This window comes from Mesoplodon mirus, assembly GCF_964341445.2.
Source record: "Mesoplodon mirus genome assembly, chromosome: 11".
NCBI classification, from domain to species: domain Eukaryota; kingdom Metazoa; phylum Chordata; class Mammalia; order Artiodactyla; family Ziphiidae; genus Mesoplodon; species Mesoplodon mirus.
In genome coordinates this window covers 8209591-8226787 of record NC_138987.1, presented here as the reverse complement: position 1 = coordinate 8226787, position 17197 = coordinate 8209591, and the positions used below count along the sequence as shown (strand labels likewise).

Sequence of the window (17197 nt, the reverse complement as noted above, 5' to 3'; positions counted from 1 at the left end):
GAGGAAATATTCCTTCTAGCAGACTTGGGGATCTGGTTTTAGTTTCTCTTTCTCTCTTCTTTCTTCTTTCATTTTCTTTATATATTACAAGCACCAATATGAAAAGATGCAAAAACAGGTTCGACAATCTCATTGAGGGACACGGAGACAGCATGGCCAGTAAATACCTCTGCTTACTTCCTAGAGCATACAATAGATTCAGGATGCAATAACACCCTTTAAAGACTTAGCAGCCCAATGACCACAACTTTTCCCCCCGATTAATGCATCCAGATGCAATGCACCTCTGATATTTCCATTAATCTTTTTGTTTTCCATTAATCTTTAAACATGCTCATGTCTAATCTATATTTTAAAGGTCATCATTAATCCTGCCATCTTCCCAAAATATTGACTTATCTTTTCCCTGCCCTTATAAGCCAAGCTTAAGTGAGTTGTCCACAACTACTATTTTTACTTCCTCATCTGTCAATCACTTTACAACTTTCCATATCCTGACTTCCACACATAAAATTCTAGAAACAAGTTCAGTTTTAACCAATATGGAAGGAAAGGCTAGATAGTATCAGAGCAATTTGAGGATGGTAACAAACTCACAGCTATATTTATGATAATGTAAACTTAAGTACTAGATCTGAAATAGGTGACCTCTTCCTAAAAACAGATCCTAAAAAATTCTGGTACAAAAGCTGTATCTAACAAATAATAGATATAAGTGAATGGCATAGACATGTAAGAACAGTGTCAAAAAAGCCACCAACCAAAATAAACTGATTATTGGAAAAACTGCCTAGACCAAAAGGGGAATTATAAAATTCTTATTTTTATTATTTTTGTTTAGTAATTTTAAAGTTTAAAGAAAATGAATAAAATGAAGGTGTACCTTATGTGAACAAGATATACAAATAAGTGGACCTATTCCAAAACTCACATTTTTGCCTCTATCTGCTTACTTGAAAAGCAAAACTTCATCCAGAAAAGAGGCACTAACAAGAGGACACTGAAGCCCAAGAGAGTTGATATCTTGAGGGGTGGAACAGGGGGAATGCTGATAATCCAAAGTCATTTATTTATTCCTACTTTGAGTGAATAGCATATGTTGAGCCAATGTGAAGTATAGAGTACCAACCATGGACTTTAGGAAAATGGTTAAAGCATGGCATTGGCATCAAAGAACATTCAATTTAGTGAGACAGATAGTACATAAACATGGACAACCTTTCATTAAAACAAATCAAAAACTTCAATATGTTTCTGGCCTAGAAAAGTTTTACCTGCTACATTGTCTGTCCTGTCAAGACAACCATGAACAGGAGTTCTGAACCTCAAGATCCATGATTAAGCATCAGTAATTGGAATCTTGACTGGCTTGACTTTTAATTTTATCTGAAGGCATCAACCTGTTTTGAAACAAAGCAAATTAAATTGTGTTTAAAATAGGCATATCAGATCAAGCTCGTTTGTTTCTTTGACAAAGTTACTCAGTAACAGAACAGGGAAAGGCATTTGGGTGAGCTGTAACTCATGACAGCCCTGTAGACGAGATGTCAAAATGGGGCCTGGGTGATGGAAAAATGGGGTGGAATTTATAACTGGTTGCATAGTCCTCCTTTAGAGTGATGATAAGTGGAGTGATGCCACCTTGGATCCAGGTTTCTAGTGGCATGATTAGGATTCACCCTGTTCTTGATCCTCACATCCCCCAATCACTTGGACATGAATATTTCGACAGCCCAGTAATCTGATTTATGGATCACTGATAGGGAAAGAAATCACAAATGAAAAAAAAATCAGTGTTCTTCCTTAAAGACTACCTCAAAAAACTGAGATTTGGAAGGTCCAATATATCCCACTTTAAAAATATAACTCTCAGGAGAATTTTTTACAAGAAAAATTTAGAATTTTCAGGTAACTCTAAAGTCAAAATATTAGTCAGTAAATTTAGTCCACATTAATAGATGTACAGCATTGAGATAAAAGAAGACTTTTCCATTCTGTTCTGCTGTTGTAAAACAAGAGCCAAGGAATAGTATCCATTTCTGTTGACTACACTTTCGGAGGTATATCATAACCTCAGGTAAAGGTTGGAGGAGAGTATTAAGCTGATGAGGAGGATTGAAATTATGTGAGGAGTAGCTAAGTACAGGGGTATGTTTATTCTCCTTGCTGATCTGTCTGGATGGCTGATTAAGAATATCTGAAAAGCTGTTATGTGGCAGAATCTTTGGTCTTTTTGTTGTTGAGTGAGGGTACAAAACTGTAGCCAAAGTGTTAAAGTTGTAGAAATATTAACCTCATCTAAATGTAAGAAAGAGAACACTGGTGAGTCATAATTATATACAAACAAGCTAGCTTGTCAAAAAATGACTTATTTGTCACTGGAGATGGTCAAGCAGAAGCTAGGTAAATACGAGGAAGAACTGCTGTGGAAGGGGTCCAAGAATTAGAAAGCAGTTGGACTGGATGATCTTTAAGATCTATTTCAACCCCAGTAATCCTGAATCTATGAAGCTCTAACATTTAATAACATTTAAGCCTTAGGCCCAGCAACTCTTCCTTCTACAAAATATATACCATGAGTTATTTACTATGAAAATGCATATTGTTTTTAAAGTTACAGACTTTCAGAATTAGAAGATATCTAAAGATCATGTAGTGAGCCACATTCTATACTATACAGAAACTGAGATGATTTTAACAATCATCATGGCAAAGCAGCTGCTTGGTAGGAGAATTGGCAGTGGTTCCCAGATGTCACTTCCTGGTCTAGTGTTTCAGACAATATACTCGTGGGACTGTTTCCATCAAAAAATACCTCACTGAGCTCCTAGTCCCATGGAGCATGTTTGGGAACTTAATGAAATTAAAGACATGATTATTTTTTCCAGAAAGTTTATAACTTCTTGAGGATATTACACACAAATGCATAAAAAGTAAAGAATAATTCAAGGCAGTAATAAAAAAGATATCACAGAATATATTATAAATTTTCTTATAAAACATATAGACATAATGTCAGTAAAGAGTTCCGATTATTAGTTTTTCTCTCTCTGGATATGTTTGATTCTACTAGGAACATCTAAGTGCTGTTTTCCTTCAGAATTGAAAAGGTTAAAGCTTGAGTTTCAAATAGGACTTATCTCTGAAAAAAAGGATACTAAAGCCACATGAAAGGACAAACTCCAAGGGAAACATGATGGAAAGGAACCTGGCTCTTTTTATGGTTAGTTAGGAAGTGGGTACAGTCTGGGGTCCAGAGTGTGAAACTAAATTATTAATATCAAGCAAAAGAAATGATAAAAATTGAGGGTCAAGTTACCAAGCTGTGGAGATTGGAAATGCAGAGATTAGGAGACAGCAAATTGAAGCAGACACAGCACAGGAAACGATCTAGGTTCCAGGGTCAAGTATCCAAGCAGAAGTGAGAGTTAGGAGTCAGAGCAATCAAGTACCACACTTTAGAGGCAGTTTACCAGCTTAGGAAAATGGTAATAGAGAGTGAAGAGGTAGTGATGTTAAAACATTTGCTACTTCTGAGGGAGTCATCTGTTCCATATGATTTTAACACATTTACTGCCTAGGAAACACCAGCCCTCCCAGGCCTTCAGAGAGTCCTAATAATAATGACTGTAAAGAAAAAAGAACAGAACACACGTGACTACCCTAACAGATGTCAACAGTGAATGGTAAGCATAAAGAAAAGAGCATTACAAGAAGGAAACAGAAATCAAAGACAGAGATTTTCAAGAATGGAGAATTGATCAAAATATAGCAAAGCTATGGAAAAATGGTAAAAGCAGAAAACTATATGTAAATTATACAAGTAGTACCTCTAATTACAGATGTATAAAATGCATATATTGTTGAGTAAAAAAATAAAAACTACTCTTGCAAATTTCCTTTAAGTGTATATGAGAAGCAGTATATTTCAGAGACTTTTTTGCCTGATAAATTGCAGTTTTCTTTCCTTTATGGTCATCTGTCAGATTATGTAATAATGGCCTGAATTCTTTGATTTGTTATACTCAGCATAATGAAGAAAATAATTTCACACTGACAGAAACAGCATCAACATTGCACCAGCATTAGTTAGCAAGCACCTTTCTACATGTAAAATTTGGGTGCCTGTTCTGGCCTTTACCCCGAAATTCAGATTGTTCCTAGATGTTATGGAACTAGAAAATACAATATAATTTCCCAAAGTATCAATTAGAGATGAGTCATGCTCTGCATAATGAAAGGGTCTTCTTTTGAAGAAAGCATTTTTTAGCTTCAATTGTGAATGCATTTATTACATACCATTTATGCGCCAGGCACAGTGCCTAGGTGCATCCTCCAGAGAACTAACAGACTAAGAGTCATGAAACAATTAAGTAATCACTTATAAATTCAAGTGCATTTAAAATCAAAATGAGTGGATGGATTAATACCGAAGTGAGGTCAAGTAGAAGAAACATGAAACTACTGATCAGCCACAGATTATAGTCTTAATCTCCCTGGAATTAGAGTTCCCTTTTCAATACGATAACAGGGAACACTGCTGGAAAAATGGAGATACAGAGCTTTTGCAATGTGCGTTTTGGCCAGAAATTCCTACGGACTTGTACCTCAAGGGTCAAAATGAAATAAATTATTCTGATTGGAGTCTGAGGCCCAGGCATCATAGAGATATTTGCCTTCACAATCCAAACGAACAGATATCTCCAACGAGTCCCATCCAAAGATCTGGGCATATGAAGGTCCTTCCTCAAATTCCTCAGCCTGGGTCTTAGGTAATCTCACACTTTGTAGCACCTCTCTTGAAATTCTCTAAAACCTTCCTTCTGGTCCCTGGGAGAGGTTGGGGCTGGCAATGCCATCCAGGCAAAAACCCTCACCCAAGACCTGGACCTGTGTAGGTCGAGTCTCTAGAAGCATTCAATTTTTTTTTTACCTTTCAGAACCTGTAACTAGCCAGAAAGGCAGTGCCATCTGGGCAGGGTGCCTAATCCAACCAAACCATGTGCACCTGAGTCCCTGTTTCTCCCTAACTCCCTACCTCGTATCTGGGGTTGACCAGATTCCTTGGGGAGTGCAGAGACTTGCCTATGGGGTTGTTCTGGACCAGCGGCCTGACCCTGGTTCAGAAGGATGGTCTAACAATTGAATCACTCACTCCTGCCTTTAGAATGGTATCATATGAGATTGGACAAACTAGATTGTCGTCCCACTAATTTTGGGTTACTCAAAATGTTTGTATAGAAAGGGGGTTGGAAAAATATTTGACTAGGCCCCTCACACCCTAAAAGTTATTCTGTCTCAAACACTTCCAAGTCCTTGACAGCCTCACAAAAGAGAGTGTGCCTGAGTGATAGAGTGCCCAGAGAACTTCACTGAGGACGTGAATTTTGGCTTGGGCTTTTGCATATGCAGGCATTAGGGGGCCGCCGACAAGGTGATAAGCAATTTATTATCTGAATGTACACTGGCTCATGGGACTCGAGCCTTCTATGCCTGAGCACTTTATGCCATGAGATGGGTGGAGTTAATGATGCTCTCTCCATATTCCTACGGGGTCTCCTGGAGAATAAGTAACGCTTAGCGTCCACCAGCCAGTGTTTCTCATTGGGGACTCTCTTGCCATTTCAAGATGGGCAAGCTAAAGAATTTTCTACTCATTGAAGGAAGTTTAGATTTCTTGTCTCCTACCTAATATATATCGGTTGCACTTTGCAGTCGTTGTGACATCTAAAAATGTGGCCCTCTTCCTCCATCAGCATATGCAAATATTTACATTCCCTCTGGAAACTGGTACTGTGTCCAGTATAGAACCACTACTCTATAGCACTGCTGAACAGGCATATAATGCAAGCCGCAAATATAAGTTACATATGTAATTTTTAATTTTCTAGTAGCCATATTAAGATAAGTAAAAAGAGATGGGCGATTAATTTTAATAATGTATTTTATTTAAACCAATATAGAAAAAATTATTATTTCAACATGTAATCAATATAAAATTATTAGTTAGATATCTTCTTTTCTTTTTTTTTTTTGGTACTAAGTTTTCAAAATCTTTTGCATATTTTATACTCAGAGCACTTAATTTGGACCAGCCACATTTCAAGTACTCAATGCCATATGTGATTAGTGAATACATTCGTCTAGATGAGTAGATATTCCTAAAGTCCACACAGCCATGGGATCCCACTGATACCTAAGAAAAATTGAAGCAGACTCTCACCAGATTTAGATAATCATCCACAGAGTAAAAGAGTTCATAAGCTGGTTTGACTGAGGTCATCCTACCAGTTAGCTGGTCAGGTGGTTGGAAAGACGAACCTGGGATTTATGGGACAGCTGGATCAGTTCTATGAAAGAATGTTTTTCTCATCTAGAAATGTTTTATTTGGGCTTAAAAAATGTACATAATTAGACTTTTGCTCATGCTTAAGGGTAGAGTTCTACATATGCTGCTTAAAAATAATTTTGCCTACTATGGCCTTAAGTGTCATTTTCTATTGGCATTTTCAAACAGGATGTGTCGACAATTCTTTATTAAATTCTTTTCAAAGGATATTAGATTTTGAAGTGCTCAGAGTATTTCCAAGTTCCTCATGCTTTTTATTTTTATAATTTTATTTATGAGAAGAAAAGTCTAATATCTACTTTTTCTGGGTCTAGTTTTGATTCACAAAATTCCTCTAGAGCTCTCTTTGTTTCTCCTCCAGAGCGTTTTATTTTTTAAAAAACTGTTCTTTTCTCTAATTAAAATGTTGGGTTCTTGAAAAAAAATTTAAATCATAATTTATATGTTCTTTGCTCAGAAGGGCAAAAAGCCTGGTTCATTCAACCGTGTAGTGGTTGAAAATGTCTCATTGTTTATAGAATGGGTCTACTCATCAATCTGTGTCCCCATCTGGACTGATCAAGAATTTTTAACTTTTTTTTTTTTTTAAGAATTTTTAACTTTTAAGTGAATCATTATTCCTTTCCATTTATGTTTCAAGAGAACAATTTTATTGTTAATTACAGATTGTGAATAGTAATTTATGGACATACAGTAGGGCAAGTATACCAATGAGAAAAATAAAATGAAAATATTCTCACTGTGCATAAGGGAAATTTCCACATTTAAAAATGTTTCCCAAGAGTATTTTAGTCAACTAGTGGATGACTTTCCTAATGATACCAACAACGAAAATCATTCACAATAAAATGTTCTTTAAGTATTAACTGCATACGTGCATAATTGAATAAATTTCAGTCCTCAAACTCTGAATCCTTGAATAAGATCTAGACAGCAATGTGTTTTGAATTAAAGAGGACTTTCTTATAATTATCCAGTTCAGTAACAGAGTTAGTAGGCTATGAGATTAACTTATTTATATCAATGATCCAGAATTAATAATACTGAGTATTTAAATTATTTGTTAAAATGAATTATGAAAAATAATTACAACAAAATTATCTTTAATAGTACTTATTTACTGATATATTGGTGAATGTTTTTGTGTAGACTTTTAAGAATTAGTATTAGCTTAAATCTTTCTACTTAATCTTGAGCTTAAATGGAAATTTAAATCTCTTCCAATTAAAATGACTTAAAAATAATGAGCATTTTTCATTTACCTTGACTTCATGTTTTTCACATAGTAAATAGCAAAGGGAAAACAGAGCCCAGGATTAAGTTCTCATTTTTCAATTACAACAGATAATTTATGAACAATGATATGTTTAAAGATACTAGATAATTGCTTTGTAAAATTGTTTGATGCCCAACACACTTTCCTTTCTTCCTTCTCCTATTCCAAGGTTTTATATATATATATATATATATATATATATATATATATATATATATATATATTATATATATATATATATATAGGATATATCCCAAAGCCAATAAAACTGACACTACATCAAATAACTTGTGACCTGCTAGGTAAAAACAAGTCTTACAGGGTCTCTTGAAGAAAGATTTAGAATTTTTTCAGATATTATTATAAAAATTTCAAAACAAAACAAAGCCTGCCAGAACATAGGAAGTTCTGGAAGTTACGTTGGTACTGAAGGATATAGGAGTCATCCAAGTGAGCAGAAGAGGGTTCCAGAACAAGACACAGAAAGTTTTGATAACTCAGCAAATGTTTCTCCATTCTCTCAACTTGGAATTGAAGACGTACACCTGAGTTTCTGCTCATTGGGCTATCATTTATTTCATTATATATGAAAAATTTCACACATTTGAAACATCGAAAAAAACCTCACACACTGCACAGTTTTTTTCATTTTTCGTAAGGAAAAATAGACCTCATAGCTTTCAAACTATATATTCAAGTGTTTGTCAGTATACAGGTTACATGTATTATGTTGCTACTAGGTGCAATTGAATGGTCTACCAAGAGGTACCTTTTATTTTTTTCATTGTCTCAGTGTATGTTTATGTATGTACCCATGCCACTGAATGCATATTGTGTTAGAAATACCAAGGCAGGCCAAAAAAAAAAAAAAAAAAGTAATACTAAACAATTGCTCAAATAAACTTTTAAAAATTTAATTTCAGAATTGACACAATATATCCAACCTAATATGAATAGTTACTTCTTCACAGGAGGCTTTATGGAGACTGAAGCTGCAGCTCAGGAGTCCCTGGGGTTAGGCAAACTTGGAACTCAAGCTGAGAAGGATAGAAGACTGAAGAAAAAGTAGGTTTGGAGATTTTTTTTCCTCCTTTTTCTAACTTTTACTTACTTTGTCTCATTGTTTGTGGGGACTTAAAAAGAGAGTAATTGGAAACAAAACAATAGACAGAGGCCAGTAGTGTCCTGTTCTTCCCTAAAACTATTTGGTGCACCAGTTTCATGGTTATAATGGGCTAACTATTAAAATAAAAATCTTTGGCACATAGTAGAAATAAACAGTTTTTTCTAAGAGATCATTTATTTCAAAACTCAAATATATTTAAAATATTTAAATGTAGCCCTACAAATAATGTAATATTCCATTTGATGTTAAATTCAGTACTGAATTGGTATGATAAAATGAGAGAGTATCCAACTTTGTGTTCCTCTCACAACAATTAAAGGACCTCCTCTTAAAATGGAGTCTTTAAAAGGAGAATGTTTCTCTGACTGACTGAACATAAACTTATTTTAGACTCACAGCAGATTGTTTTGCATCTGTCAGGAAACTGATAGTGTATTTTTTTCATTCATGTATAATATGGAACCTTTAAATGACTTGCAAAACTGGCAATTTTGGAGTCTCAGCAGCTGTTAGAAAGCAAGTGGGTCCATATATAACATATTTTTTAAAAGCTTAGTAACATTTGCTGTGATGAAATAGGACCTTTAGACCGTGTTCTTTAAAATCCAAAGAATTTCTCTTTATTCCAGAATCATTTGATTGGTTACTCCTTTTCTTCCCTCTCAAATATTACATTGTGTTTATAGTTTTCATATTAACCTTCTTTCCTATGAAAGAATGTTCATTGGTCTAGTCATCATTATTGTAACATGGTTATATTAGTCAGGCTAATGTGCACGTGGTTATACTAGTCAGGCTAATTAATTTACTTCATATTTTGCCTTCTCACTTGCTTTGCAGATGTTTGCTAATAATGAAATATGTAGTTACAAGTGTAGAAAAGTCCACTAGTCTAATTGTGTCATTAATTTTCTACTTACTAAAATTAGTTATATACCTAAATTTAGTAGAAATACTGTTCAGAAAAAAGAAGTGACCGTGGGAGCATTATTTCTTGAAGACAATTAAATGCTCAGTCACATTCCACACTAATAAATATTTCCTCTTTCATTACTGATTACTCGATATTTAAATATTATCACAATCTATTCCTATCAATAAATGTTATATTTTATGGTTATTTACTGAGAAAAAAAACTTCTGCTTTGATAGACTCTAAAATTTATTTGATGTCTAAAGGATTTTGAAGGTATTTATTTAAGATTGCTTTAAATCTAAATGAATAAGAATAATCAAAACCTAGCCTGGCTAATGGACATGGTTTATTTCCCTTAAAAGTTAATTCTCATTTTTCCCACAATGAAATATTTATAAATAATGGCAATCTGGCCAGTTTTCATATTGCATATAAGGCAATGCCTCACATAGTTCATTTGTTGTTTATGGACCAAGTTAAGTGTCCATTTTAACAGCTACTAAAGTTAAAAAATTCCAATTATACAATGACTTGACAATATCATAAATTTATGATTAAAGTTTAGCGATTGTTAAGTTTACACACTGTTGGATTGATTTGATATTAATTTTATGGAATTTTTTCTTGAATCCTAAGTATCCTCATAGTCAGAAAGTGATTTTAGTTCTGGACTTGCTTTGAGATCTTACTATGCTTGACTTTATTGTTTCATTTTGCAATATGTTTTAGCAAAATATAATTTTTAAATGTAGTAAATAGAATACTAGTCTTGAATATTAAGAAGAATATTAAAAACAAACTATAATACAACAAAGGTTAACATTCCTTAGCACAACTATTTCCTATAGAATAATAATATTTGGGTTAAAATGGATCTAACAAGGCTAGCATTGTTAATCAGTGAAAGGACAGAAATATTTCTCTTATTATTGATCATCTCATAGCAAAGCCCTGTGAGCACAAATATGCAACCTGTATTTGTAAGACATATAAGGAAGTGCTAACACTTATTCAGGACTTCCATGGCACCATGCCTGGGTTTCTGGGTTACCAAAGAGTGAAGTGTCTTCGTGTAATGGGTTTTACAAGATAAGCAAGGTAACTTATTTTTAAATGACATAGTTTCAAAATTTACTTCTATCAAATGTATTATTAATTATGATTAAATATTGATCACGTTCTCAAATTTTCTAAAGCATTTACAATTTTATTTAAACAATTCCAATATTCTTTTTTTTTAAAGACACCATATCCTCTTTAAGTGTGCTTCAAGGAATCATACTCATTTCATGTGTAATTGGCTACTTTCAAGATGGAAAAAAATTCAAGTACTTTTCTGGAAAAAATACACAAAAAAATGGAGCAAACTATTTCAAAATGTTGAACACTATAGATTGTACATGCATGGTTGCAATGACTGCAGTTTCTTAACAGTTATTTTTCTACATTTTATCTAATGACCAAGCCAAATGATGTGTCCAGGACATAGTACTTAGACCTATGATCACTGTACCAAAGTTCATATCAGAGATTCATTAGTCTACCTGTGGGAATAGCAGAGCTGGAAAAAAAGTCTTCTTTTTAACTTTACTAGGATATCAGGTATCTACAGTTGACAATCTGTGAATTTAATTTTAATTGGAAGAAATCTTTAAATAAATTACTTACAACACATTTTTAAAAACCATATGGGGGACATACTTTCAGAAAGCAGCATTCAAGACATTCCAAATTCTTGCAAAGTTCAGAAATTTGCAACGTTAGCAGTCCCAAACAAAGGTCTAATTTGAGGTGCATTTACCATCCAGCAAATTAAACACGTGTAGATTAAAGCATTTTACTTGGTCTGTGTTCCTACTTTGTTCTACTTCTACTTTGCTTTCTGGTGCAGAAATTTGTTTTTCTTATATTTCTAGCTACTGTCCTATGATGATAAATAGGAAATCAACAATACTGGATCTGTTAAAGTACCTACTGTTCTAAAAATTCTTGAGTTGAGTATTCTCTTCCTGAGTTGTGTATTATCACTCAGGTGATATTCTACCATCAGAACAACATCTAATCTTAAGGTCTAAAGTCAATCTGTTGTTGTTCTACCTGGTTCATTTTTACTGCGTCTTATCTTTGGACCAGTTTTTCTGCAGTCTTGTTGTATAGTTCTCCTAATCTTTAAGGATTGAGTCACTTATTATTTGCAATATGTGTCTCCGTATTAAAATTATGATTCTCCACAGTTTTCTCAATGTGTCACTACTCTCTGAGATCTTTTCCATCATCCGTTGTTTAATTTCATTGGATGGCAAGCATCTTTTCTGATTTAACACAAACTGAATATCTTCCTCATTTCTAAGACTAGACCTGAGAACTTCACTTCTTCTCTTTCATACTTATCATCCTGATCTTCAAGAACTTATTTCCCTTTCTTAGCTCTCCAGCAAATGTTTTAGACTAAGCCCTAAAGCTACTTGCTCAGGATGGCCAATGAAAGTCAACCACACAACTCCAAAAAATAACTGCACAGCATAATAGAAGCTACTGCAAGGTCAAAAACGTACATGGTCTGGCCCACCAAGAACCTCAATTTATGAATGTTCTTTAACTCCCTAACTCCCCGAACTTCACTTAGAATCTAGGTGTGGGTATTTTGATACCCAGTAAATAGAAACTCTGTTCTTTGCCAAAGTTTAGAATTTATTTGGTAATAGACAAAGGAGTCAGACAATAAGAGATCAAAATGTCAGCTTTTTTACTGATACAGCTGATAGGACATGATTTAGGTATATAGGGAAAAGGGAGGTTCCTAAAACTGAACCCCAAGTTAGATAAAGTTACCTGACACAGAAAGAGCTGGGTAGTCATAGGTTTCTAAGATGTGAAAGTATAAGCCCCATCTCTCCTTAAAAATAGCATCTACAATATTATGATTCCATAAATATGTTACTTTAGAATCAATAACTATGAACTCACAAGGAAGAAAATAAAATTTTATGTCATTAGCATCTTTGCCTAAAAAAGAGTTTTAGAAGTATCAATATATTTGTATTAATATCTCTTCAGATTTCTTATTTTTTCTCCTGGAACATATTTAGCTGCCAATTTCCCATATCACCATCTCTGGAAATGTGTTGGTAAGGTTTATGACAAACTTCTTAAGATCTGTAAATATAATTTATACATAAAATTAATTGAAAATTGTAAAGGTATTGGTTTAAAATAATTTTTCCTCAAAACTTTAAACATAGCCCTCTTCTGGCTTCCAGTTGTGTCTAATGTCAGTTGATTGTCATTCTTTAACGTATAACATGTAGGATTTCTTTTTCCTTTCTTTCTCTCTCTCTCTCTCCTGAAAGTTTGAGTTCTCCCTTTATCTTTGAGGTTCAGAAATGTCATAAGTATGTTTATATTCAAATGATTTTTATGTTTCATTTTTCTATTTCATACTTTCAATCTAAAGACTTGTTAGACTAGACTGTGTTACATGTATTGACCTAAAAGATTTTTATTTCTAGACTTAACTTTGATTCTAAGAAGCTTATTTTTACAGCGACTTATGAGATTAAAGATGAAGTTGTCTGTTTCAGTAGTAATACCCCTGTCTAACTCTCACAACAGTCCTTGATAGGCAGTGAATGTATTAAAATCGACAGAATACCCAGTGAATGGTTACTTAGCTCCAGAAATACAAATCCTGAAATATCTGTGTCGTTTTTTATCTTCCAGTGTTTTTCTCCTGCACTTTAGCACTGTGTAATTTTTTATTAAAACATATATGCATGTTGAAATCTTCTGTATCTTGAGACTAAATTGAAAGATACCATATGAATATTAATATACTGACTAATATATCATCTTCAATCTTTAGTTATAATATAGGTAATATATTATTATATGTTAGATTTGCTATGTTCTCCTGAATGGATATCACTGCTAAGTGAATATGGATTTCGTATTTGAAATCAATTTCTCAACATCATTAAAATGAAATTAGCATTCCAACTCAGCTATTGGCAGCATCCTCCAGAGAAGTAGTTTTATCCTTGGAGCATAACAGTCACAGTTAATCACTACCGATGAATCTTTATGTTAGAACTTCAAAGACATAAAAGTGAAGCTGTATAGATTTAGTTAATTTATTTCCATTGCAATCCTAAGGGTCTTCTTCAGTGCACAGACGTCAATGTGTTTTGAGACTTGGCACTTTTAATCTTTGGCATTTGGAAGTTTCAGAGTTTGCATATCTCTAAGCAAAATAAATGTCACTGAAAATATTCATAATTAAAGGTATCACAGAAACTGCACAACATTCTTTCATTCAATAAATATTTATTAAGTGCCTACGTGCCAAGTTAAACTTATAAATGAGTTGTATTCCAGAGGTTAATTTGTAAGACATGTGTTAGAAGCTTTGAATACATTTTCCCATGTAAGTAAGGTCATATATATGGAAGGTAAATGTCTTTGCTTCCCCCACAAAAATATATTTTGTAAGAATGTTATAGGCACTAAATTTGGCTGAATAAAACAAAAAGGGGAATTCACTGGTAGGATATTAGAGTATCTCAGAGATTGCAGAAGCAACAGTGCCAGGACAACTCTAAAATTTCAACTACGACAGATTATGAAATACTTCTCTAGAGTGTTGTCAAGAACTCATCTTTTCTGTTTCACATTTTTAAGTTCCTAGGTGAAAGAATCTGATTGGCCTAATGTAGAAGAGATATTTGTACTTGGATCAATTAGTCATAGTCAAGAGTTCATTTAGCACAGACATGGTTACAGGGGAACACTCTTGGGCAACCAACTCAAAAAGCTCTAATAAAAGTAGAATATTTCAGAACCTAAACCCAATGTTCTCAATATTTATCTGGGAAAATGTGTCAGTTTCCTACTTGGAATTCCAGAAGTTTGTCCGCTCTGCTGAGGAGCTAGAGCTATCATTGCCTTACCATCTGATCATGGATAGCCCTGCCACGCTCCAGCCATGGACAATTCTAAGAATTTCTTGAACCTAAAAAATACTAATAGCCAAAGGCTAAAGGCCAAAATCCATTGAAATTTGTTAGGAAAAATGAATCTGAGGAAAACCAATGTGCTCTTTATATATATATACATATGGAGGAAGGAAGAAAACATGGAGGAAATAGGGCTGCTCTTATGAGCCTGCGGTGCAATGTTAATAGATTACAGAGTACGTAGAACCAGGAGCCATGTATAGTCTCCGTATTTGCTGTCCATGAAAATGAAAAGAATAAAATAAGAATTAAAAATAGTAAGTGAAAACTCAAGATAGTTACATGTACCAGAAGAATGACCTCCTTTTCTAAAAATTAAAATCCATATTGTTTGTCTTGATTGAAGTAAATCCTAGATTAATGGAACATGCAAATGATAACTTTTCACTCATTCACTTAGTGCCTATTCTGTCCCAAGAACTGTGTTAGAAACTACCGATATTGAATTATACAGTTCCACTCTTCAAAGAGCTTATAGAGACACGGTCATGAAAATAAATTATTGCACTTAAGTGTTTCAGTGGCCATGATCCTTTCTCTAAGTCTCTGGTCTTTGAATAGAATGAGAAAAGTGTCATAAGCCTAAAGCCACCTAATGTTCTTATTTAACGGATGTTCTCTGAGATAAAGACTGGTCACCTCACTGTTAGTTCCCAAAATAAATGTGAAACATCTATTAGGTTATTTTTGAACAATAAGAAAGGGGATTATCGATCACCAGGAGTAAATGGAGTTCCTTAAGAATAAGCTGTGTCCTTAAACTTTTTAAACATTTTCCAGACATGTAGATGAGGAAAAATGCTGTTGAAATACCACATATTGAGTTTAGCAAGGTATTTCAATTACTTTCTAAATGAACATAAGATTGAAATGAGACTAACAGCATGGAAATATAACTTGTGGGACCATTGTAATCACAGGGGCTGAACAAGTGAATTGATGATGACTGAGTGAAACAGAAGGTGGTGGACTCAGCCTTTTCATATTTGATTTAAATACGAATATGAGATTTGTGAAAGCATGAAGCTAAAGGACATAGTTAAGTTTTAGATAAATAATTTTGTTTAAGGAAAACCTTTAAAGAGAGATGTAAATCTAACAAGATGAAGTTTAATAGGGTCATTTATATAAATCTGCATCCAACTTCATGACCATACATATTGATTACTTGTGTATAGGGGGATATATATCATTTAACTGCAGCTCCTAAGAAAAATGTTGCTACCAAAAAAAGACAAATTAACAATGCCTGATAAAGATATTGATTTCCAATATCCAAAAAGCAATTGATAAGGCAAAAACTCTATGCACTGACCAGATCATAGCTGGATATTCAGTTAATTTCTGGGAAATAGGCTTGAGGTAGATGTATTCAGACATATATTCAGAGGAACGTGACCAGCATAACAAGATGACACCAAACCATGTCTTCAAGCAGTGTTAGAAATAATTAGGAACATGTGGAGTGTAGACAACAAAGATCCAGATGCTGCTAAGAAAAGAGCAATTAGGTGTATTCTTTTGGCTGCATGATAAGATCTTGGGCCAAAAGTGAGAGATTGTTACAAATAAATTTGAGCTGCGGGCCTCCCTGGTGGCGCAGTGGTTGAGAGTCCGCCTGCCGATGCAGGGGATACGGGTTCGTGCCCCGGTCTGGGAGGATCCCATATGCCGCGGAGCGGCTGGGCCCGTGAGCCATGGCCGCTGGGCCTGTGCATCCGGAGCCTGTGCTCCGCAACGGGAGAGGCCACAACAGTGAGAGGCCCGCATACCGCAAAAAAAAAAAAAAAAAAAAAAAAAATTTGAGCTGCGTCTAAGAATTGTTAACAATCACAGATCTGAGAAGAATTGACCTCTTAGAAAGAGTTGTTCCTCATGATTATGTCCAACATAGACCTGCCAAGCATATGGACGTGGCAAAATTATTAAATGAGGGATTCAAATTTCAGCTGAGAGATTGGATTACATGCTCTTTAAGTTGCACCTGCCTTGGGATTCTGTGATTCTCTACACAATTCAAAGAACTAGATGCAGAGAATCTCTGCTTTTTTTAAACATTTGCAATGCTTGGCATAGTGTAGGTACTCAAAACATATGTTCAGAATAAATGAACACAGGACTAGAAGCTGGGTGGAAAAAGAAGACGAAAAACTAAGAATCTGGTACAGGAACTAGGGCAGTCACTTTCACCCAGATGACCAGCCAGAAATCTGGGCTTTGCCTTTATCCCTCGTTCTGCTTTGTCCTTACCCTTCCTCTAGGCACCTGCGTACATGATCACTGTCACCTCCTATACTGTTAATCCAGATACTAGCTCTTTAAAATCTCTCAAGCATGTTGATTTTCTTCTTTTCTTTCTCAGGCCATCATACTAAAACAGTGTCTATACTTCCAGCCTTGCCTTCTTCTAATCCATTCTTCACACTTCAGCTAAAGGGATCTATCTAAATCATATTTCTAAACTTGCCTAAAATCCCTCAATCATTTCCTAGCATCCCTAGGATAAATTCCAAATACT

At 34.4% G+C, this 17197-nt stretch overlaps 1 protein-coding gene across 7 annotated transcripts in view; it reads left to right on the top strand.

The window, feature by feature from the left end:
* The window catches only part of PPFIA2 (PTPRF interacting protein alpha 2), a 389170-nt gene that overhangs the window by 317641 nt on the left and 54332 nt on the right, over nucleotides 1-17197 (top strand). For all 7 annotated transcript variants that reach the window (XM_082636669.1, XM_082636667.1, XM_082636668.1 and 4 more), the window contains one exon: nucleotides 8597-8690. In XM_082636669.1, coding sequence (XP_082492795.1) covers nucleotides 8597-8690 — 94 coding nt within the window. The remainder of the gene's footprint in view (nucleotides 1-8596; nucleotides 8691-17197) is intronic.